The 18,138-nt window shown below is 43.9% G+C and overlaps 1 protein-coding gene across 3 annotated transcripts in view; it reads right to left on the bottom strand.

Annotated features, from left to right (window-relative positions):
- LOC137432918 (tyrosine-protein kinase ABL1) overlaps window positions 1-17,544 on the bottom strand; it is a 139,036-nt gene extending 121,492 nt beyond the window's left edge. The window contains exon 1 of one of the 3 annotated variants that reach the window (XM_078783728.1): window positions 17,204-17,544. Coding sequence is in view for 2 of the 3 variants with exons in the window: in XM_078783729.1 (XP_078639855.1) it covers window positions 17,204-17,375 (172 nt within the window). In the remaining variant the exon portion in view is untranslated. The remainder of the gene's footprint in view (window positions 1-17,203) is intronic. The other 2 variants (XM_078783729.1, XM_078783730.1) reach the window with 2 other exon arrangements.
- Window positions 17,545-18,138: the final 594 nt, after the last annotated feature.

The raw sequence follows: 18,138 nt of genomic DNA, 5'->3' as shown, positions 1-18,138 counted from the left end.
GGGGGGGCAGAGGAAAGTAGAAGGTTGGGGGAGGTGGAGGTATGACATAGGAGGGAGAGGAAGTGGGGAGGAGGCAGCTTTGAGAAGGAGGTGGGAGGAGGGAGAATTTGGGAGGGATGGTTGGGGGGGAGATTTGAAGGGGAGGGGCAAGGGGGGAGTTTAGAAAGTGGATGATTAATGAAAGATGAACATATATAACAAATTGGGTTTGTTGTGATTTTCAAGTTAGCGATTCGTTTAAGAACGATGGAGGAGGGATGGAATGAATGAGAATTTAGAGCATGGAGTGATTTGGAATCATAAGAGATTGAATATTTTTTTGAAATGGAATGAGTTGAAGAGGAAATTGAAAGGAGCCTTTTAAATTAGAAGAAAAACAGCGTGTTGTAATAAACCACTGAAGGGGATAGTTGAAACATATTTAAACAGAACTGTGAAGAACAATCTTATATTCACAAAAATACCAATGGGGATAGGAAGCCGAGAGCGACGACCACGAGTCACTTGAACAGGGCAAAAGGTGGAAGGCAAGGGGAAAATGGGGGCGGGGCGGGGCGAGACAGAGCACGTGGGCAGAGGCAAAAGCACACGAGGAGAAAGGGAAATAAAAGTTTTTTTTGTTTGTTTTTTTGTTTGTTTTTGGGGGGGGGGGTGTGGGGGTTACAACGTTAGACAAATAGTAGATGTTTGGTGAAGCTTGGTGGAGAAGGGGAAATCAAAAAAGCTAGCAAAACAGCGAAGGAAGGAACAACCTTCGACGGGGGAAGCCTGAGGCTGCAAGGCCTTGCTCGCGACGCGGCAAACAAACGATTAATTTATGAAAGATAAACACCGAGAAACTTCCAAGGGGGACACATAAGTTCACACACCGAACGATAAATACAGTTTCGACAAAATACAATTGTGAACAGAGTTAACTTTGAAAAACGTGGAGACCGTGTGGACCGTCGAAAACCCCTGCCACGGTCTCCAAGATTTTTCCATTTTCAATGGAAAAGGAGGGGATAGATTGCCGAGTCACGAAAATCCGCGAACGGAGAGGACCAAACTGCGAATAGAGAGACAAAATCCGCGAATGGCAAGGCAAATTCCGCAAATGTTGAAGATAATCCACGAAGGTTTTATAAATACCGTATGTGAAGCTAACGGCTCGTGAAAAAACAAATTTTGGGCCCCTGAAAAACCGTGAAACACACCCGCGAATAGGAAAAAAACCCCCGCAATTTTGCAGAACACGGCCGTGAATAGGAAAAAAAACCCCGCAATTTTGCGGAACACAGCCGCGAATAGGAAAAAAATACGCGAATAGGCAGGACACTTTTCCACGAATAGAGAAACAGCGAATACACGGAACCCGCGAATAGCGGGGTCCGACTAATTATAATGATGAGTGGCATATCAATATCGGTGAAAATGACTTGTTCTTTCATTCCTGCAGTAAAAACTGTATATCAGGGAGTTTAAAAAAAATTGTCCATCTCTGTCGATCATCATCATCAAACTTCGACATCATGCGATTGCAAAGATCTAAAGTAATAGTTTTCAAACAACTGAATGCTCGTTCCTGGGAAGGCCAGCGTCAGTGTTCATCGGTGAATTGGACAAGCAATGTATTTTAACAGCGTAAAGTTTATGAGAGCATCTTTACTGCCATGGAGAATGAGGTGTGGCTGATGTTTTGAGCATTAACCCGTCAGAGCAAAATGGTGACCACGACTTGAAAGGTCAGCAGCACCTTGTGTCTGGCGGTGGTAAACATACTCTTGTCAACTTTTAGTCGATTAAGAAAAGCAATTACACTAACGATTGGGTAGCACACTAATGCCACGGCTGTCGTGGGAAAGAGATTGAGGCCTTGGGGTTAGGAGCAGACGTTGACAATTTGGGGTTTGGGAGAGGAGGGGGGTGGGTGAGGTTGGGGAGTTGAAGGCACATTTTACATTGCACGGATGTTGCGCGGGTCCCTGCTCGTGTACTATTATAATCTGACAAAGTAGCTCAGCATTCCGTTTAATCCCTGCATATAAACTAAAATTCAGGAATGCAAACAGTAAAAAGGATTGTTGCCCTTCCAGGACAGGAAAATCAAAACATGATGCCATGCTCGGTCGGGTACAGGTGCAATTCACACCCATAAATCCTCTTTTAATGGAACCTGCACGGGCAGCAAACATAATAATCGCGCAGGATGGATCGTCCCTGCACATAGCAGCAGGTAATTTTAATGCTACGATGACTCACAGGCATTTATGTATAAAAAAGAAGGTGGAGCAGAAATGGGAAGATGCAGCAGATAAACAATTGGTAATAAATTCGTCACTCATCTTCCTGAAAATGGGCACCTGCTACGTCTCGACCGTAATTGTACACATTACGAACCTGTACACATACTTCCGAGAGGAAATGTTAAAACTCCCTCCTCAAAATGAAAAACACAACTGTCCGAATCATGCTCCAGCTTGCAAGCCCAAGTGTCGTTTCCTCGTTTCCTCAGGATTTGTTTTTGGAAAGCATCAACAAATCAAAATGAACCGTCATAGCGATGGTGGCCAAACTGAATGGAAGAAAACACAATGCCACCCGGGGCATTCGGCTGCGGGGACGTTAAAACGGTTGTAGTCGGGATGATCCGTATTCAAAAACAAAGGCAACGCCAACGAGTATAACTGCACAGCAGACAACGCTCATGTACGACATTGCGACCAACAAAGGGTCTTCATCCTGGAATCGTGCGCCAGGTGTTAAGTATCCTCCGAATGGAGAGGGGGCATCACGTGACTGCAAACACGCATGCACACCAAAAATCATTGGGAACCCTTTTCCAGCAGTGACAATTGCTCACACGTGAGCCCGATTTGCATCGAGTATCATCAACAGGAAATGGAAATAGTGAGGGAACACAATCTCATTGCTCAGTTTCAGAGCATCATGAATATTCCAGAGGAAGGAGCTAAAGGAATTCCCACGAGGAATAAAATCTGATGTCGAAAGTGGGTACACCTCCGTCAAAATGACAGCAACTGTCCTTGCAAACCTCACCATGGGGAATGTCATCTTGAAATGGAAGATCATGGACAACAAAAAGCCCAAACATCAGATGTAACAGACCATCAAAGATCACTCGAAAATGAATGAATGGTTGCACACTAAGAGTTGTGTTAAAACAGTTACAAGCACGGTGAAAGAGCGAAATAACGGTGGAAGGTTCATCAAAGTGGGGCAAAGGGTAAACGGGAAATCGAGAATGCAGAGATGCATTACAGGAGGTGAAAGGGGGATAGAATCTCAGGAAGAGGAGGAAAACTGCAGTTGAGGAATGGGAGAGACCACAAGGTGGCAGTGGACAGCAGAGTTGAAATCCTGAAGACAAGAGCATGATGCTGTCTCAGGAAATGGTTCAACCCATGAGAGAAGGGGGGTCACCCGTTCATCACCATCCCTCCTCCTTCCAAATTTCCAATTTTCCCTCCTGAGAGTTCCCTACCCATTCTGTATCCATCCTGTCCATGCCTGGCATCATCGACTGCCTGCATTACCCCCACACCTATTGTGTACTGACACTCAAACTGAATAATTTCCAATTCAACGGACGACATTACATTCAAACTCAAGGTACCGCTATGGGTACCCCTGTTGCACCATCGTACGCCAACATCTTCATGGGAATGATAGAGGCCAAGATCTATGCACAACCTCATCACGGCATCTTGGAAAAATCCTGGGTACGTTATATTGATGACATCCAGTTCATCTGGTCAAAATCCCCCCCGTAGTCTCACACAATTCCAAAATGAATTAAATTTGATTCATCCGACCATCAAGTTTACATTCGACAGCTCGCAGTCCGAAGTTCACTTTCTAGACACATCACTTACACTTCAAAATAACAGACTCGAAACAGAACTATACACCAAACCAACAGACACTCACTCTTACCTTCTCCCTTCTTCATCTCATCCTAAACATACAATTGCAAGCATACCATACAGTCAAGCAATCAGAGTAAGACGCATTTGCTCAACAAAATTGGCAGAAGAAACTTCTCTCTGCCAATTAGAAACACTTCATTGCAAGAAACTATGACCCTCACTCTGTGAAAGAAGCAATAAACCGAGCAAAACGCATACCGAGAGCAGACCTTCTGACCTACAAACCCAAACCTGCAAGTAACCGTGTCCCACTGGTAACCACCTACTCTCCTACCTCATCCCAATTGCCAAGTATTCTGAATAAGGCCCTTCCTCTCCTCCATCAATCAGAAACACTCGGCACCACATTTCCTCAACCTCCACTAACATCATTTCGACGTGGTCGGACACTCAGGGACCTCTTGGGAAAAGCAAAGCACCCAACCGCCACAACAAACAAACTAGGATCCCTGGCTTCTATGAATGCACAGCAAACAAATGTATTATTCACAAGCATTTACAAGAAGGAAACAAATTTTGTAGTTCGAGCACTGGACAAAAATTCCCCATCACCTCCTATATGAACTGCAAATCTACATGGGTCATATACCTAATCACTTGCCAAAAGTGCACCAAACAATATGTTGGAAAAAATGAGAATACACTCGACACACGATTTAATAACACCCGGTCAGAAATCAACAACTTCCACACCAGTCATAGTGGGGCAACTTAGCATAACAATTGTGCATTTTGTGAGGAAAGCACCAAATTTGGCACACTAGTAGACTATCATATTATGAAAAGATCTGGATATTGGGCCATCTCAGATTCAGAGATTTGATTTTTGCAAGATTTCGATTCGATTGGGATCGAAGAGAACACCTTCTTCGTCTTCTGTACAGTGAAGTTGCCAGCCCTGAATTCTCTGGCTACATATGGGTGCTTCATTGGGAGTGCAACCATGTCCCTCAGGTGAACAGGGACCCACCTGGCATAGTGTGTGTGGTCTAAGGCATGGAACCATGGGACCAGTTCCGTCAGGGCATCAAGGTACATCGTGAATGAAGCCTGCCGCAGAGAACGCACATAGACCAGTACCAACATCTCTAGTTCCAGCACAGATGCCCAGTACTGAAAGTTGGGAATGTCTTCTCCTCTCTGGTGACACCAGTCTTTGAACTCAGGCAGGTCTTCTGCATCATCAGCATCTGTCATACAGTGGCGTTCATACGCACGGTGTTGCAGGATGTGCAGTGCCGCTGCAGTGATTTGATGAGCTCTTCTTGTGCGGGTGACGTGGGCAGCTCGCACGAAGGGGTCAGCCGTCCCTGGCGTTGCAATCTCAGCTTGCAAATCTGCAAAATCTGCAAATCTTGCAAAAATCAAATCTCTGAATCTGAGATGGCCCAATATCCAGATCTTTTCATAATATGATAGTCTACTAGTGTGCCAAATTTGGTACTTTCCTCACAAAATGCACAATTGTTATGCTATATTTAGCTTAGCTGCCGGACTATCAGGGCAAATCTCTACCTTACACGATACACTTTAATCAACCGGATCACTCTATAAATGACATTCAAATCTCTGCCATTGAATCAATTACAAATCGATCACACACCACGATTCTGAAACGTGAGTCCTTTTGGATACATAAACTTCGGACAAAAATCCCTCATGGCATAAATTTTGATGATTAAAGCATGTTTCAACATCAGCCCAATCAAATCATTAACCGTAACCCATTCATTCACTCATTCACTCATTCAACCTTTATATGTCATTTATATACATATATAAATAAATATATTATATGAATATATGCTTGTGTGTTTATGTATGTAAGTATATATATATATTTGTATATGTCTAAGTATATATATATATTTGTATATATATATTTGTATATGTCCGTTCGTGTCTTTGTCAAATTTCCGCTGGGTATTTTGTTGTGTATGTGTTATTGTGTGTTTCTATTTGGTTTTGGTTTTGTAGTTGTTGCAAATTTGTGTGAAATTAGTCGTTTTTTTTGTTCGCGCCTCGTGCGCGGCCTGGTCTCTCCGGGCTCCCTCCCCCACCCCGCCCCCCCGTCCGTCAGTGTTTTGTGAATATGGGTTCTTTCCTTCATAGTATTTGCTTGTTTCTTCGATTTTCTTTTCTCCCCCCTACCTCTCACGAACATCTTACCCTTTGTCCAGCGTTTTGAAAACAGAACAAACAAATAAACAACAACAACAAAAAATTCTATATTAATTCTTTCTCTCCTCCCGGACACGTGCTTGTTCGCTCTCCTCCTCGTCTCGACTTGTGCCCTGCCCCCTATATCTCATTTTTCTTCCACCTCTGCTCCTGCTTTCTCAAATCCACGTTCTCACTTAGAGACTTTTCCCAGATTGTTTTTTCATGGTTTTGTTTAAATATTATTTAAATATGTTTAAACCGCAGCCGTGATGCTAACGCCGCCCTCCCCCCCCCCCCCCCCCCCCAGAATTTCGTTGCCCAATTTTAAACGTTCCCCAGTGTATACCCTGGATTAGAATAGGTACACCGTATCCCTGCGTGTTGTAAGAAACGACTAAGAGGGTTGGCGTCAGGAAGGGCATCCGGCCATAAAAACATTGCCTCAAAAAGAGAACCATGACAATTACAACTACATATGGGCAGGGTACAGCCCGAAGTGGAGATCGGTTTCTGAGGTTTGGGACATGGAATGTAGGGACAATGCCAAGGAGATCAGGAGAAGTGGTGGAAGTATTGGTCAGAAGAAGAGTGGACATATGTTGTGTGCAAGAGACGAGATGGAAGGGAAGTGGTGTGAGAATGGTGAAGGGTAGGCAGGGACAGAAATACAAGTTTATGTGGCAAGGGTGCCCAGAGGGCGTGAATGGCGTTGGTGTCCGGTTTTCTGAGGAGTTTGTAGACAGCGTGGTGAGTGTGACTAGAGTGAGTGATAGGTTGATGATGGTGAAAATGATGATTGGAAAGCTCTTGGTGAACGTCATCTCGGGATATGCTCCGCAGGTTGGTCGAAGCGATGAAGAGAAGGACAAGTTCTGGTGTGCGATAGAGAAGCTGATGGAAAACGTGAAAGATGAGGAAGTTGTTGTGGTAGGAGGAGACCTAAATTGACATGTGGGAAGGAGTATGGATGGTTTTGAGGGAGTTCATGGGGGTTACGGATATGGTGTGAGAAATGGAGAAGGTGAAAGGATTTTGGAGTTTGCTGATGGAGCTGATTTGTTGATTTGTAATACTCAGTTCCAGAAAGAGGATAATAAGCTTGTTACATACACGTCAGGTGGGTCGACGACAACCGTTGACTACCTGATGGTGCGCAGGCGAGATAGGGGGCACCTCCGGGACACAAAGGTGATCCCGGGGGAGGAGGCTGTTTCACAGCACCACTTGGTTGTCTGCGACATAAGGGTGAAAGGTGCGTGGAGAGCTCGGCGGGTGAAGTACCAACTGAGAATGAAGGTGTGGAGGTTGAAAGAGGTGACAGTAAGGGAGGCATTAAAAGAGAGGCTGAGTAGGGTCGAGGATGATGTGGTTGAGCTTGAAAGTGGTTGGATGTCAATGAAAGATAGTCTGTTGGGAGCCGTTGGTGAGGTATGTGGATGGACAAAAGGACCACCGAGGCACTCGGAAACATGGTGGTGGGATGATGAAGTTGGAAAGAGGATTGACGAGAAGAGGAAGAAGTTCAAGGAGTGGCAGAAGGCGAAGGGTACGGGAGCAGAAACAGCAGAGCATGAAAGTTATAAGGCAGCCAGGAAGGCTGCAAAGAAAGAGGTAGCAAAGGCGCAGGAGGCATGTAGGAAAATGCTCGGAGAACGCTTGGATTCGAAAGAGAGTCAGAAAGCAGTATTCAGGATTGCAAAGCAGATAGCGAAAGAGAGGTGTGATGTGATGGGGGTGAGTTGCTTGAAGGATGAAGTGGGACAAATCGTTGTCGACCCAGATGGAATTAAAGGAAGATGGAAAAGATATATGGAAATGCTGTTGAATACAGAGAATGAATGGGATGGCAACATAGAGAGTAACCCAGTTTTAGGACCGGCAGAGAAGATAACTGAGAAGGAAGTTGAGGAAGCGATAAAAGCAATGAAGGGTAGAAAAGTGGGAGGGCCGACGGGAGTTGTGGGAGATATGTTGAAGGCAGCAGGAAGTTGGGGTGTGAAGAGAATGACAGAGATCTGTAATCTGGTTGTGAAAGAAGGCCGCATTCCAGTGAATTGGGAACTGAGTACCCTCGTCCCTCTATACAAGGGGAAAGGTGACCCTCTGGAGTGTGGCTCGTACCGAGCGATAAAGTTATTGGAGCATGGAATGAAGGTATTGGAAAGGGTGTTGGAGAGGAGGATAAGGAAGAAAGTGAAGATCGACGAAATGCAGTTTGGATTTATGCCAGGAAGAGGAACGACAGACGCGCTTTTCATTGTGAGGCAGTTGCAGGAGAAGTACATGGAGAAGAGGAAGACGTTGTTTCTTGGGTTTGTTGATCTGGAGAAAGCATTCAATAGGGTTCCACGCAAAGTATTGACATGGGCATTGAGGAAGTTAGGAGTGGAGGAATGATTGATCAGAGTTGTGATGGCAATGTACAAAAGAGCGCGCACAGCTGTAAGGACAGAGGATGGGAACAGTGGTGAGTTTGAGGTGAAGGTGGGAGTGCATCAGGGGTCGGTACTAAGTCCACTACTATTTGTAGCTGTGATGGAGATGCTGGCTCAGAACATAAAGGAGGGTTTACCGTGGGAGTTGTTGTATGCAGGTGATCTGGTGTTGATTGCGGAAAGTATGGATGGACTGAAGGAAAAGATGAACAAGTGGAAGGAATGTATGGAGACAAAAGGTCTGAAGGTGAATATCGGAAAGACGAAGGTGATGGCAAGTGGTAAAGCATGTGGTGAGGTGGAAAGAACTGGGAAGTGGCCCTGTGCTGTGTGTAGGAAGGGTGTCGGAGTGACCTCCATTCAATGTACAATGTGCGCTGAGTGGGTTCATCAAAAATGTAGTGGTCTGAGAGGGTCATTAACCAGTGTGGCAGCTACATTCAAATGTAAGGTGTGCACAGAGGGAGCTGCAGATGGAGGAAATGTTGAATTGGATCTTGGAGACGGCGTGAAGCTGGAAGGTGTGAAAACATTTTGCTACCTCGGAGACATGCTGAATGGAGAAGGTGGATCAGACTCGGCAATGGTTGCTCGAGTGAGATGTGCAAGGAAGAAGTTTCGGGAACTGAGTGGCGTGCTGATGATGAGGGGAGTGTCGTTGAAGCTAAAGGGAAAGGCGTATGCTGCATGTGTGAGAAGTGTTATGATTTATGGGAGCGAGACATGGGTAATGAACGTAGAGCAGCAACGAAGGTTGGAAAGGGTGGAAATGCGAATGGTTCGATGGATGTGCGGAGTATCGTTGAGAAAGAGGAAGACAAATGATGAATTGCGAAAGATGATGGGAATAGAGCCTGTGATTGATGCTGTGAAGAGCAACAGGTTGAGATGGTTTGGTCATGTGTTGAGGAAGGATGAAAGTGACTGGTTGAGAAGAGTTATGGAAATGAATGTAGAAGGAAGTAGAGGACGGGAAAGACCGAGAAAGACTTGGCTAAAGATGGTGGAAGAAGAAATGCGGGCAAGGGGTTTAACAAGGAGAGACGAAGAAAATAGGGCAAAATGGAGAAGATTGTCATGGGGACCGCTAGGCTAACCCCCGCTCTAGTAGGGAAAATGGCCTTTAAAATGCATGTTGTTGTTGTTCTACACATATCACACATCTTACAAACATATCACTGTACATACTTGTCTGATATACATGCCTGTTGTTTCTGTAGTGTAGACTAAGAAGACCTTTGTTGGTCGAAAGCTTGTCGAGAATTAAAGATCGACCGTCCTGAAGCTACGTCCGCGTCTGATTTAATCTCCCGATTATATATATATATATATATATATATATATATATATATATATATACACACACATATGCATTATGATCCATGTCACAAAACGTAAAATAATAATAAACATAAAAAGTGCAAAAAGAGTCAACATTAGACGAGGCAAGCAGCATGCCTATCCAGTCATTAATAGGATACTGCCATTATAAAATACTTTGCCTTGTACAATGAGAGTATGGCTCAGATTTACTGCATGCCCTAACAGGCACAGGCCTGAAACATCAAGTATAACATGAGATGTTCAACCACCTATCAACTGAGCTATGTGGTCATTGGGAACTGGGCGGATGATATTTCAAAGAAAGCGTTCCTAAGAAAGGTACAGTGCTCGTACACATGGAAAAGTTTAATGTTTCGCTGAAAAACAAACGAAACCAAAGCTTAAAATGAAACAACTTGACAACGATTCATCAATATAGTTCATTATTCAAGCTTAATAAGATACAAACTACAAACTTATCGATTAAAAACAGCTCATATTAGATCTGTCACAGTGAAGCATTTGTCTCAATTGTCAACAAGTTGGGTCACCTGATCAAAATCGGGTCAGTTACACTAAATTATCAAGAAGATTGTTGTTAGCTAAGATAGAGTCATAAATTTAAGCAATGTCACAAATACATGAACATAATGGAAAGGAGGGAAACACCTACAGCATGGTGGAATGACACTTGGCGGAAGAATGGGAGGGAAGAGGAAACACAGAAAAAAGTAGTATGGCACTGGGTAGAGCGCATACCTTCGCCAGGCTGAACACTTTACATTTTGTACCAACTAGTGGTTCTTGTCGTCGAACCAACTCGTCCACCTAGTTTCGTTCGAATCCGTCCACAACTTCTTGAAATATCATACTATATATCGTTTTTCGCCTGATTATTCAATGGTGAAGAATCACTTAAAAATTATCTGATCCGGATCTTCACCAAAATCGAATCATTTCGTGCTTGTTACATACCCCACCTCTCCACCAAATTTCGTCCAAATCCGTCCAATTTGTTTGAGATATCCTGTTCACAGACAGACAGACAGACAGCTGTCCAGGAGAGAGAGTCCAACTCGTCTATTCTACACAAAAGACATCGTGAGATGTTCAACTTCCACCAACTAATGCTGGCAGACGGGACGCCCAAGTTAACGTCCATCCGAGGGACGTTAAGATGGTGATGAAAACAAGATGTTCACACATTGATGCCTCGGCATGCCTGGGAAACACAAGGATGACAAAAAGTTCCACCTGGAATGAACCAATATCAAAGTTAGAGTAAAAAAAATTTTTTTTTTTTTTTTTTTAAACAAATTTTGACCCCTATGACTTTGATATATCGTTCGTTCGTATCGATATATATCGAAGTCCCCACCCATTGGGACATGAACCGGGAGGAATCCAAAAAAAATCGTTTCATATTCAATGTGTCCCCCAATGTTTATTGCATAAACAAAGTTTCATGAAAAATGTTTTAAAATGTGCCTGTAATCACATTTTTTTGGTATTTCACTGTTTAACCCCCCAGGGGGCGGGGCCAAAAATGATACTTCTCTTGCACCTTGTCATGTAGTTGTTCATAACTACCAAGTTTGAATATATATACACTCATTTACAATGAGAGAGCATGACGGAAGGACGGACGGACAGAGCCGATTACAATATCCCACCATTTTTTACAATAAGTGTGGAAATTGTACTAAAATACGCAATGTGGTGTCTCTGTGTCTGTCTGACGGTTTTTGACCACGATACATTCGGTTATTTATCCAATCTCAACCAAACATGACAGGACTGAGGGTCACACAATGAAGGTTGTAGCGAATTAATTTTCCCCCTCCCCAATGGGGGTTTTCTCCGCCAATGGGGATGCCTGTTGAGGTGTATATCTGTGTTAAGTTAGCTTTATCGTGGCGTTTTTCCAATGCCGCTTCGAATAACAAAACTAATGATAATATCATAATATTAATGTTATTACAAAACAATATCAATACTAAAAATAACCTGTCTCCCCATGGAGTTTTTCCTCCTTGAACAAACACTGTGTTGACGTGTATAAACAGCTTAACGTGCCTTCTTGAGGTCCGACCTTAGATCTACTGCAATCTATATACAGCAATACCCCGGCCTACATCATTAATTGGTTCCATAAGCCGTGACGTAACTCGGTTTTTGACGTAAACTGGGCGTAATGCCTTAAAATGAAGACAAACACCGTAACCATGCAGCATTGATGTTAAGCAATGCCTGGTAGCTGTTATAGTTTTTCCAAAACTGCCTGATGTTGATGCCTTCCTCCTCCGACGTTGCATCAACAGCCTGACGAAGAGTGCGGTGGAGATAGTAGCGCTTAAAAAGCGCTATCACACCCTGGTCCATAGGCTGGATGAGCGATGTGGTGTTGGGTGGCAAGTACACCACCTTCGCATTGGGGTCGAAATCACCGAGGTTAGTGGGATGGCCAGGTGCATTGTCCAAAATCAGCAGCAATTTAAATTGAATTTTCTTCTCTCGACAATAGCTCTTGACAGCCAGGATGAAATGATTGATGAACCATTCTTCAAAAATTATGATGGTTACCCATGCCTTCATATTATTCATCCAAATGATGGGAAGAGACGCCTTCGGGATGTTCATAAGTGCCCGGGGGTTCGCCGCATGATACACCAAGAGCGGCTTCAGCTTGAAGTCGCCGATGCAATTACCCCCAAGCATTAGCGTTAGCCGCTCCTTCGCGACTTTGTAGCCTGGCATGGTCTTCTCCTCCTTCGAGATGAAGGATCTGTCGGGCATCCTCTTCCAAAAAAGGCCCGTTTCATCGACGTTGAAGATCTGCTCGGGCAAGAATCCCTCGTCCTCAATGATCTTCTTCAATGTGGCAGGAAATTCCTCGGCGGCTACGGTGTCGGCAGCTGCGGCTTCGCCCTGAATCTTGACATTGTGCAAGCTGAAGCGCCGTTTAAAGCATGCAAACCACCCAGAGCTTGCAACGAAGGTTGTGTCCTTATCCTCTGGGTACTTCTTCAGAAGATCCTGGAACAAAGACTTCGCCTTCTCCTGTATCAGCAGCTGGCTCGTCGGTATGCGTTCGTATTGGTATGCGTTGGTATTATGATGTAGGAGTGACGTAAAGTCGCACATAATGACGTTCGCTGAACTGAAATTTACTCTAGAAGAGTGGCGTAAAGTCGAATTTGACGTAGGTCGAAATGGCGTAAAACGGGGTATTGCTGTACCCCAGAGAGGAATGACTCTTCCTGCCACGAGTGTACCGATAATAAATAAATTCACGAGAGCAACATTCAGGATCAATAACAAATAGATAGACGAACATCTGGTCTGCCATTAGAACTCAGGTCAACTTGGTAACTAAGGTACACCAAATGCAAAGAGGACTGGTACAATGTTATCGTTCACACACAATGCCATGGATTAAGGTAATGCCCCGTATTCCCAAAATGAGAAAGTCACACTGCTTCCTTTTCAAACTCACCATGGCTAACGCCACCCGTTATGTGCACACAATCATTATATTGTTCCTCCTCAATACAGCCACACATCAAGAAGGCTGAGAATTAAATAAATATATTTCTTATTAATGAATTGTCTAATGTGTACAGGTTGTCTAAATAAAATGTATACAGATTTTAATAGTTCAGAGAGGGAATAATTAACGAGCAGAGAGGGGCAATGTTGAATGTAAGTAATACCTAACAGATGGCATCAGTGTGTGATAAAACGATTCCACATCATCAGTCAGCTGTTACCCATAAGGCAGTGCAGAACAACAATATAGTATGGTTTTTCATATAGAAAGTGTGTATACATTTTAATGAGACACCCTGTAATCATGGTGTAAGTGGACAATTAAATTGGGATTCAAATTCGGATGTTCCTTTCAAATACAGGGAACACAGGCTAATATATATATATATATATATATATATCCCACGAGTTAGTAACTAAACAACCCACGTGATGAGGTTACCTGGTAACTGAGAAACCCACGTGATGAGGTTACATGGTAACTAAGGAACCTACGTGACGAGGACACATGGTAACAAAGGAGCCAATGTGATGAGGACACATGGTAACTATGGAACCCACATGCTGAGGTTACATGGTAACTAAGGAACCCACGTGATGAGGACACAGGGTAACTGGGGAACCTACATGATGAGGTTACCTGGTAATAAAAGAAACTACGTGATGGGGTTACATGGTAACTAGGGAACCTACGTGACAATGTTACATGGCAATTAAGAAACCCACATGACGATTATACATGGTAACTAAGGAATCCACATGACATGGTTACATGGTAACTAAGGAATCTACGTGATGAGATTACATGGTAACTAGTGAACATACGTGACAAGGTTACATGCAACTAAGAAACCCACATGACGAGGTTACATGGTAACTAGGGAACCTACGTGACGAGTATACATGGTAACTAAGGACCCACGTGACGAGGTTACATGGTAACTAAGGACCCACGTGACGAGGTTACATGGTAACTAAGGACCCACGTGATGAGGTTACATGGTAACTAAGGACCCACGTGACGAGGTTACATGATAACTAAGGACCCACGTGATGAGGCTACATGGTAACTAAGGACCCACGTGATGAGGTTACATGGTAACTAAGGACCCACGTGACGAGGTTACATGGTAACTAAGGACACACGTGATGAGGTTACATGGTAACTAAGGACCCACGTGACGAGGTTACATGGTAATTAAGAAACCCACATGACGATTATACATGGTAACTAAGGAATCCACATGACATGGTTACATGGTAACTAAGGAATCTACGTGATGAGATTACATGGTAACTAGTGAACATACGTGACAAGGTTACATGTAACTAAGAAACCCACATGATGAGGTTACATGGTAACTAGGGAAACTACATGATGAGGTTACCTGGTAATAAAAGAAACTACGTGATGGGGTTACATGGTAACTAGGGAACCTACGTGACAAGGTTACATGGTAATTAAGAAACCCACGTGACGATTATACATGGTAACTGAGGAATCCACATGACATGGTTACATGGTAACTAAGGAATCTATGTGATGAGGTTACATGGTAACTAGTGAACATACATGACAAGGTTACATGGCAACTGAGAAACCCACGTGATAAAGTTACATGGTAACTAAGAAATCCACGTGATGAGGTTACATGGCAACTGAGAAACCCACGTGATAAAGTTACATGGTAACTAAGGAACCCACGTGATGAGGACACATGGTAACTAAGGAACCCACGTGATGAGGACACATGGTAACTAAGGAACCAACGTGACGAGTTTACATGGTAACTAAGGAACCCACATGATGACAGGGTAATTAAGGAAACTGTGTGATGGGGTTACATGGTAACTAGGGAACCTACGTGACAAGGACACATGGTAACAAAGGAGCCAATGTGATGAGGACACATGGTAACTATGGAACCCACATGCTGAGGTTACATGGTAGCTAAGGAACCCACGTGATGGACACAGGGTAACTAGGGAACCTACATGATGAGGTTACCTGGTAATAAAAGAAACTACGTGATGGGGTTACATGGTAACTAGGGAACCTACGTGACAAGGTTACATGGTAATTAAGAAACCCACATGACGATTATACATGGTAACTAAGGAATCCACATGACATGGTTACATGGTAACTAAGGAATCTACGTGATGAGATTACATGGTAACTAGTGAACATACGTGACAAGGTTACATGTAACTAAGAAACCCACATGATGAGGTTACATGGTAACTAGGGAAACTACATGATGAGGTTACCTGGTAATAAAAGAAACTACGTGATGGGGTTACATGGTAACTAGGGAACCTACGTGACAAGGTTACATGGTAATTAAGAAACCCACGTGACGATTATACATGGTAACTAAGGAATCCACATGACATGGTTACATGGTAACTAAGGAATCTACGTGATGAGGTTACATGGTAACTAGTGAACATACATGACAAGGTTACATGTAACTAAGAAACCCACGTGATGAGGTTACATGGCAACTGAGAAACCCACGTGATAAAGTTACATGGTAACTAAGGAACCCACGTGATGAGGACACATGGTAACTAAGGAACCCACGTGATGAGGACACATGGTAACTAAGGAACCAACGTGACGAGTTTACATGGTAACTAAGGAACCCACATGATGACAGGGTAATTAAGGAAACTATGTGATGGGGTTACATGGTAACTAGGGAACCTACGTGACAAGGTTACAAGGTAACTAAGAAACACACGTGACGATTATACATGGTAACTAAGAAATCCACGTGACATGGTTACATGGTAACTAAGGAATCTACGTGGTTACATAGTAACTAGGGAACATACGTGACAAGGTTACATGCAACTAAGAAACCCATGTGACGAGTATACATGGTAACTAAGGAGCCCACATGAAGAGGACACATGGTAGCTAAGGAATGTACGTGATGGAGTTACATGGTAACTAAGAAATCCACGTGACGAGTTTACATGGTAACTAAGGAATCTACGTGGAGTTACATGGTAACTAGGGAACCTAAGTGACAAGGTTACAAGGTAACTAAGAAACACACGTGATTATACATGGTAACTAAGAAACCCACGTGATGAGGTTACATGGTAACTAAGGAATCTACGTGATGGTTACATAGTAACTAGGGAACATACGTGACAAGGTTAAATGTAACTAAGAAACCGATGTCACGAGTATACATGGTAACTAAGGAACCCACATGATGAGGACACATGGTAGCTAAGGAATGTACGTGATGGAGTTACATGGTAACTAAGGACCCACGTGACGAGGTTACATGGTAACTAAGGACCCACGTGACGAGGTTACAAGGTAACTAAGAAACACACGTGATGATTATACATGGTAACTAAGAAACCCACGTGATCAGGTTACATGGTAACTAAGGAATCTACGTGATGGTTACATAGTAACTAGGGAACATACGTGACAAAGTTACATGTAACTAAGAAACCCATGTGACGAGTATACATGGTAACTAAGCAACCCACATGAGTATACATGGTAACTAAGGACCCACGTGACGAGGTTACATGGTAACTAGGGAACCTACGTGACGAGGTTACATGGTAACTAAGGACCCACGTGACGAGGTTACATGGTAACTAAGGACCCACGTGACGAGGTTACATGGTAACTAAGGACCCACGTGACGAGGTTACGAGATGTCCCAATCCAGGTGTGATGATATTTCTGAACCTGTTCACACATGTCTATTTTCCGCCGTCGCTGAGCGCAACGTCACGAGCCCAGGAGAGTGACCCACGTGTGAATACCGTGTTCAGTGAAGACATTGCAGTGTGGGATGAGGGTCGCCCCTTTGAGGACTACGGTCCCGAGACCGCCTGGTAACACACCCTCCCTCCTGCCCTTGAAGGGCCGAGGCAGAGTGGCGCGCCGCGGCTCGACACCCTTGACCTGCTGCTGCCCCATCACTACGTGCAACATGCACACATTGGGCGCGGCCTCCCGGCAGACAGGCGCTGATACACCGTCTCCAGTGCTTGTCCGAAGCCTGAACGCCAGAGAGACCGAGCCTCCTGTGGGCAAGGCCCTCAAGATGTACACAACGACACCGCCATGACGGCCCCGGCCAGGACTCCTGGTACTTCCGGACGGAGCCGGAAGCCATACAGGGGGCGTGTCTTGTATGAAGGAGCACACGCGGATCATGTTTATTGTGGAAGGAGGAGGAAGAGAAAGTATCCGCGGTTTTGAAATGGCAATTTCGTGTTCATCTTCTTTTATTCAATAATTACTATTTTAATTAAAGCACAGAATGAATGTATCACTTTGGTATCTTGCAACTTATTAAATAAAAACACATTTCTAACTTTCAACTGATTTTCGGTTTCTTGAGGAAGGTAAAGTAGAGAAGGAAAAGAGTAAGGTTGAGGAGCGAGAACGGCATCACCAACCTACGTGAAAATGACGTCATTACGTTGTACTTTTATGCTTCTGTTTACCACAAAATCAAGAGCAATTTTCTGATGTTAGAAATATTTGGAGCCATATATAGTTATTAGTTATTACATACACATGAAGTGGATAAGTGCGAGTCGTTGACTCGGGGTGTTCCGTTAGCAAGCAGCTTGATATCGCTTTCCGAGCCAGTCGTTCCATATTGCCTCCTTTGCAAGCCGCTCGCCCAGATCCTCGGCAAACGGAGAACAGACAACACATTGAGGAATGAGGACTATTATAATTCCCA

This window comes from Myxine glutinosa, chromosome 8 (genome assembly GCF_964187855.1).
Source record: "Myxine glutinosa chromosome 8, kmMyxGlut1.1, whole genome shotgun sequence".
In the NCBI taxonomy this organism is placed as follows: Eukaryota; Metazoa; Chordata; class Myxini; order Myxiniformes; family Myxinidae; genus Myxine; species Myxine glutinosa.
This window is presented reverse-complemented; position numbering and strand designations above follow the sequence as displayed.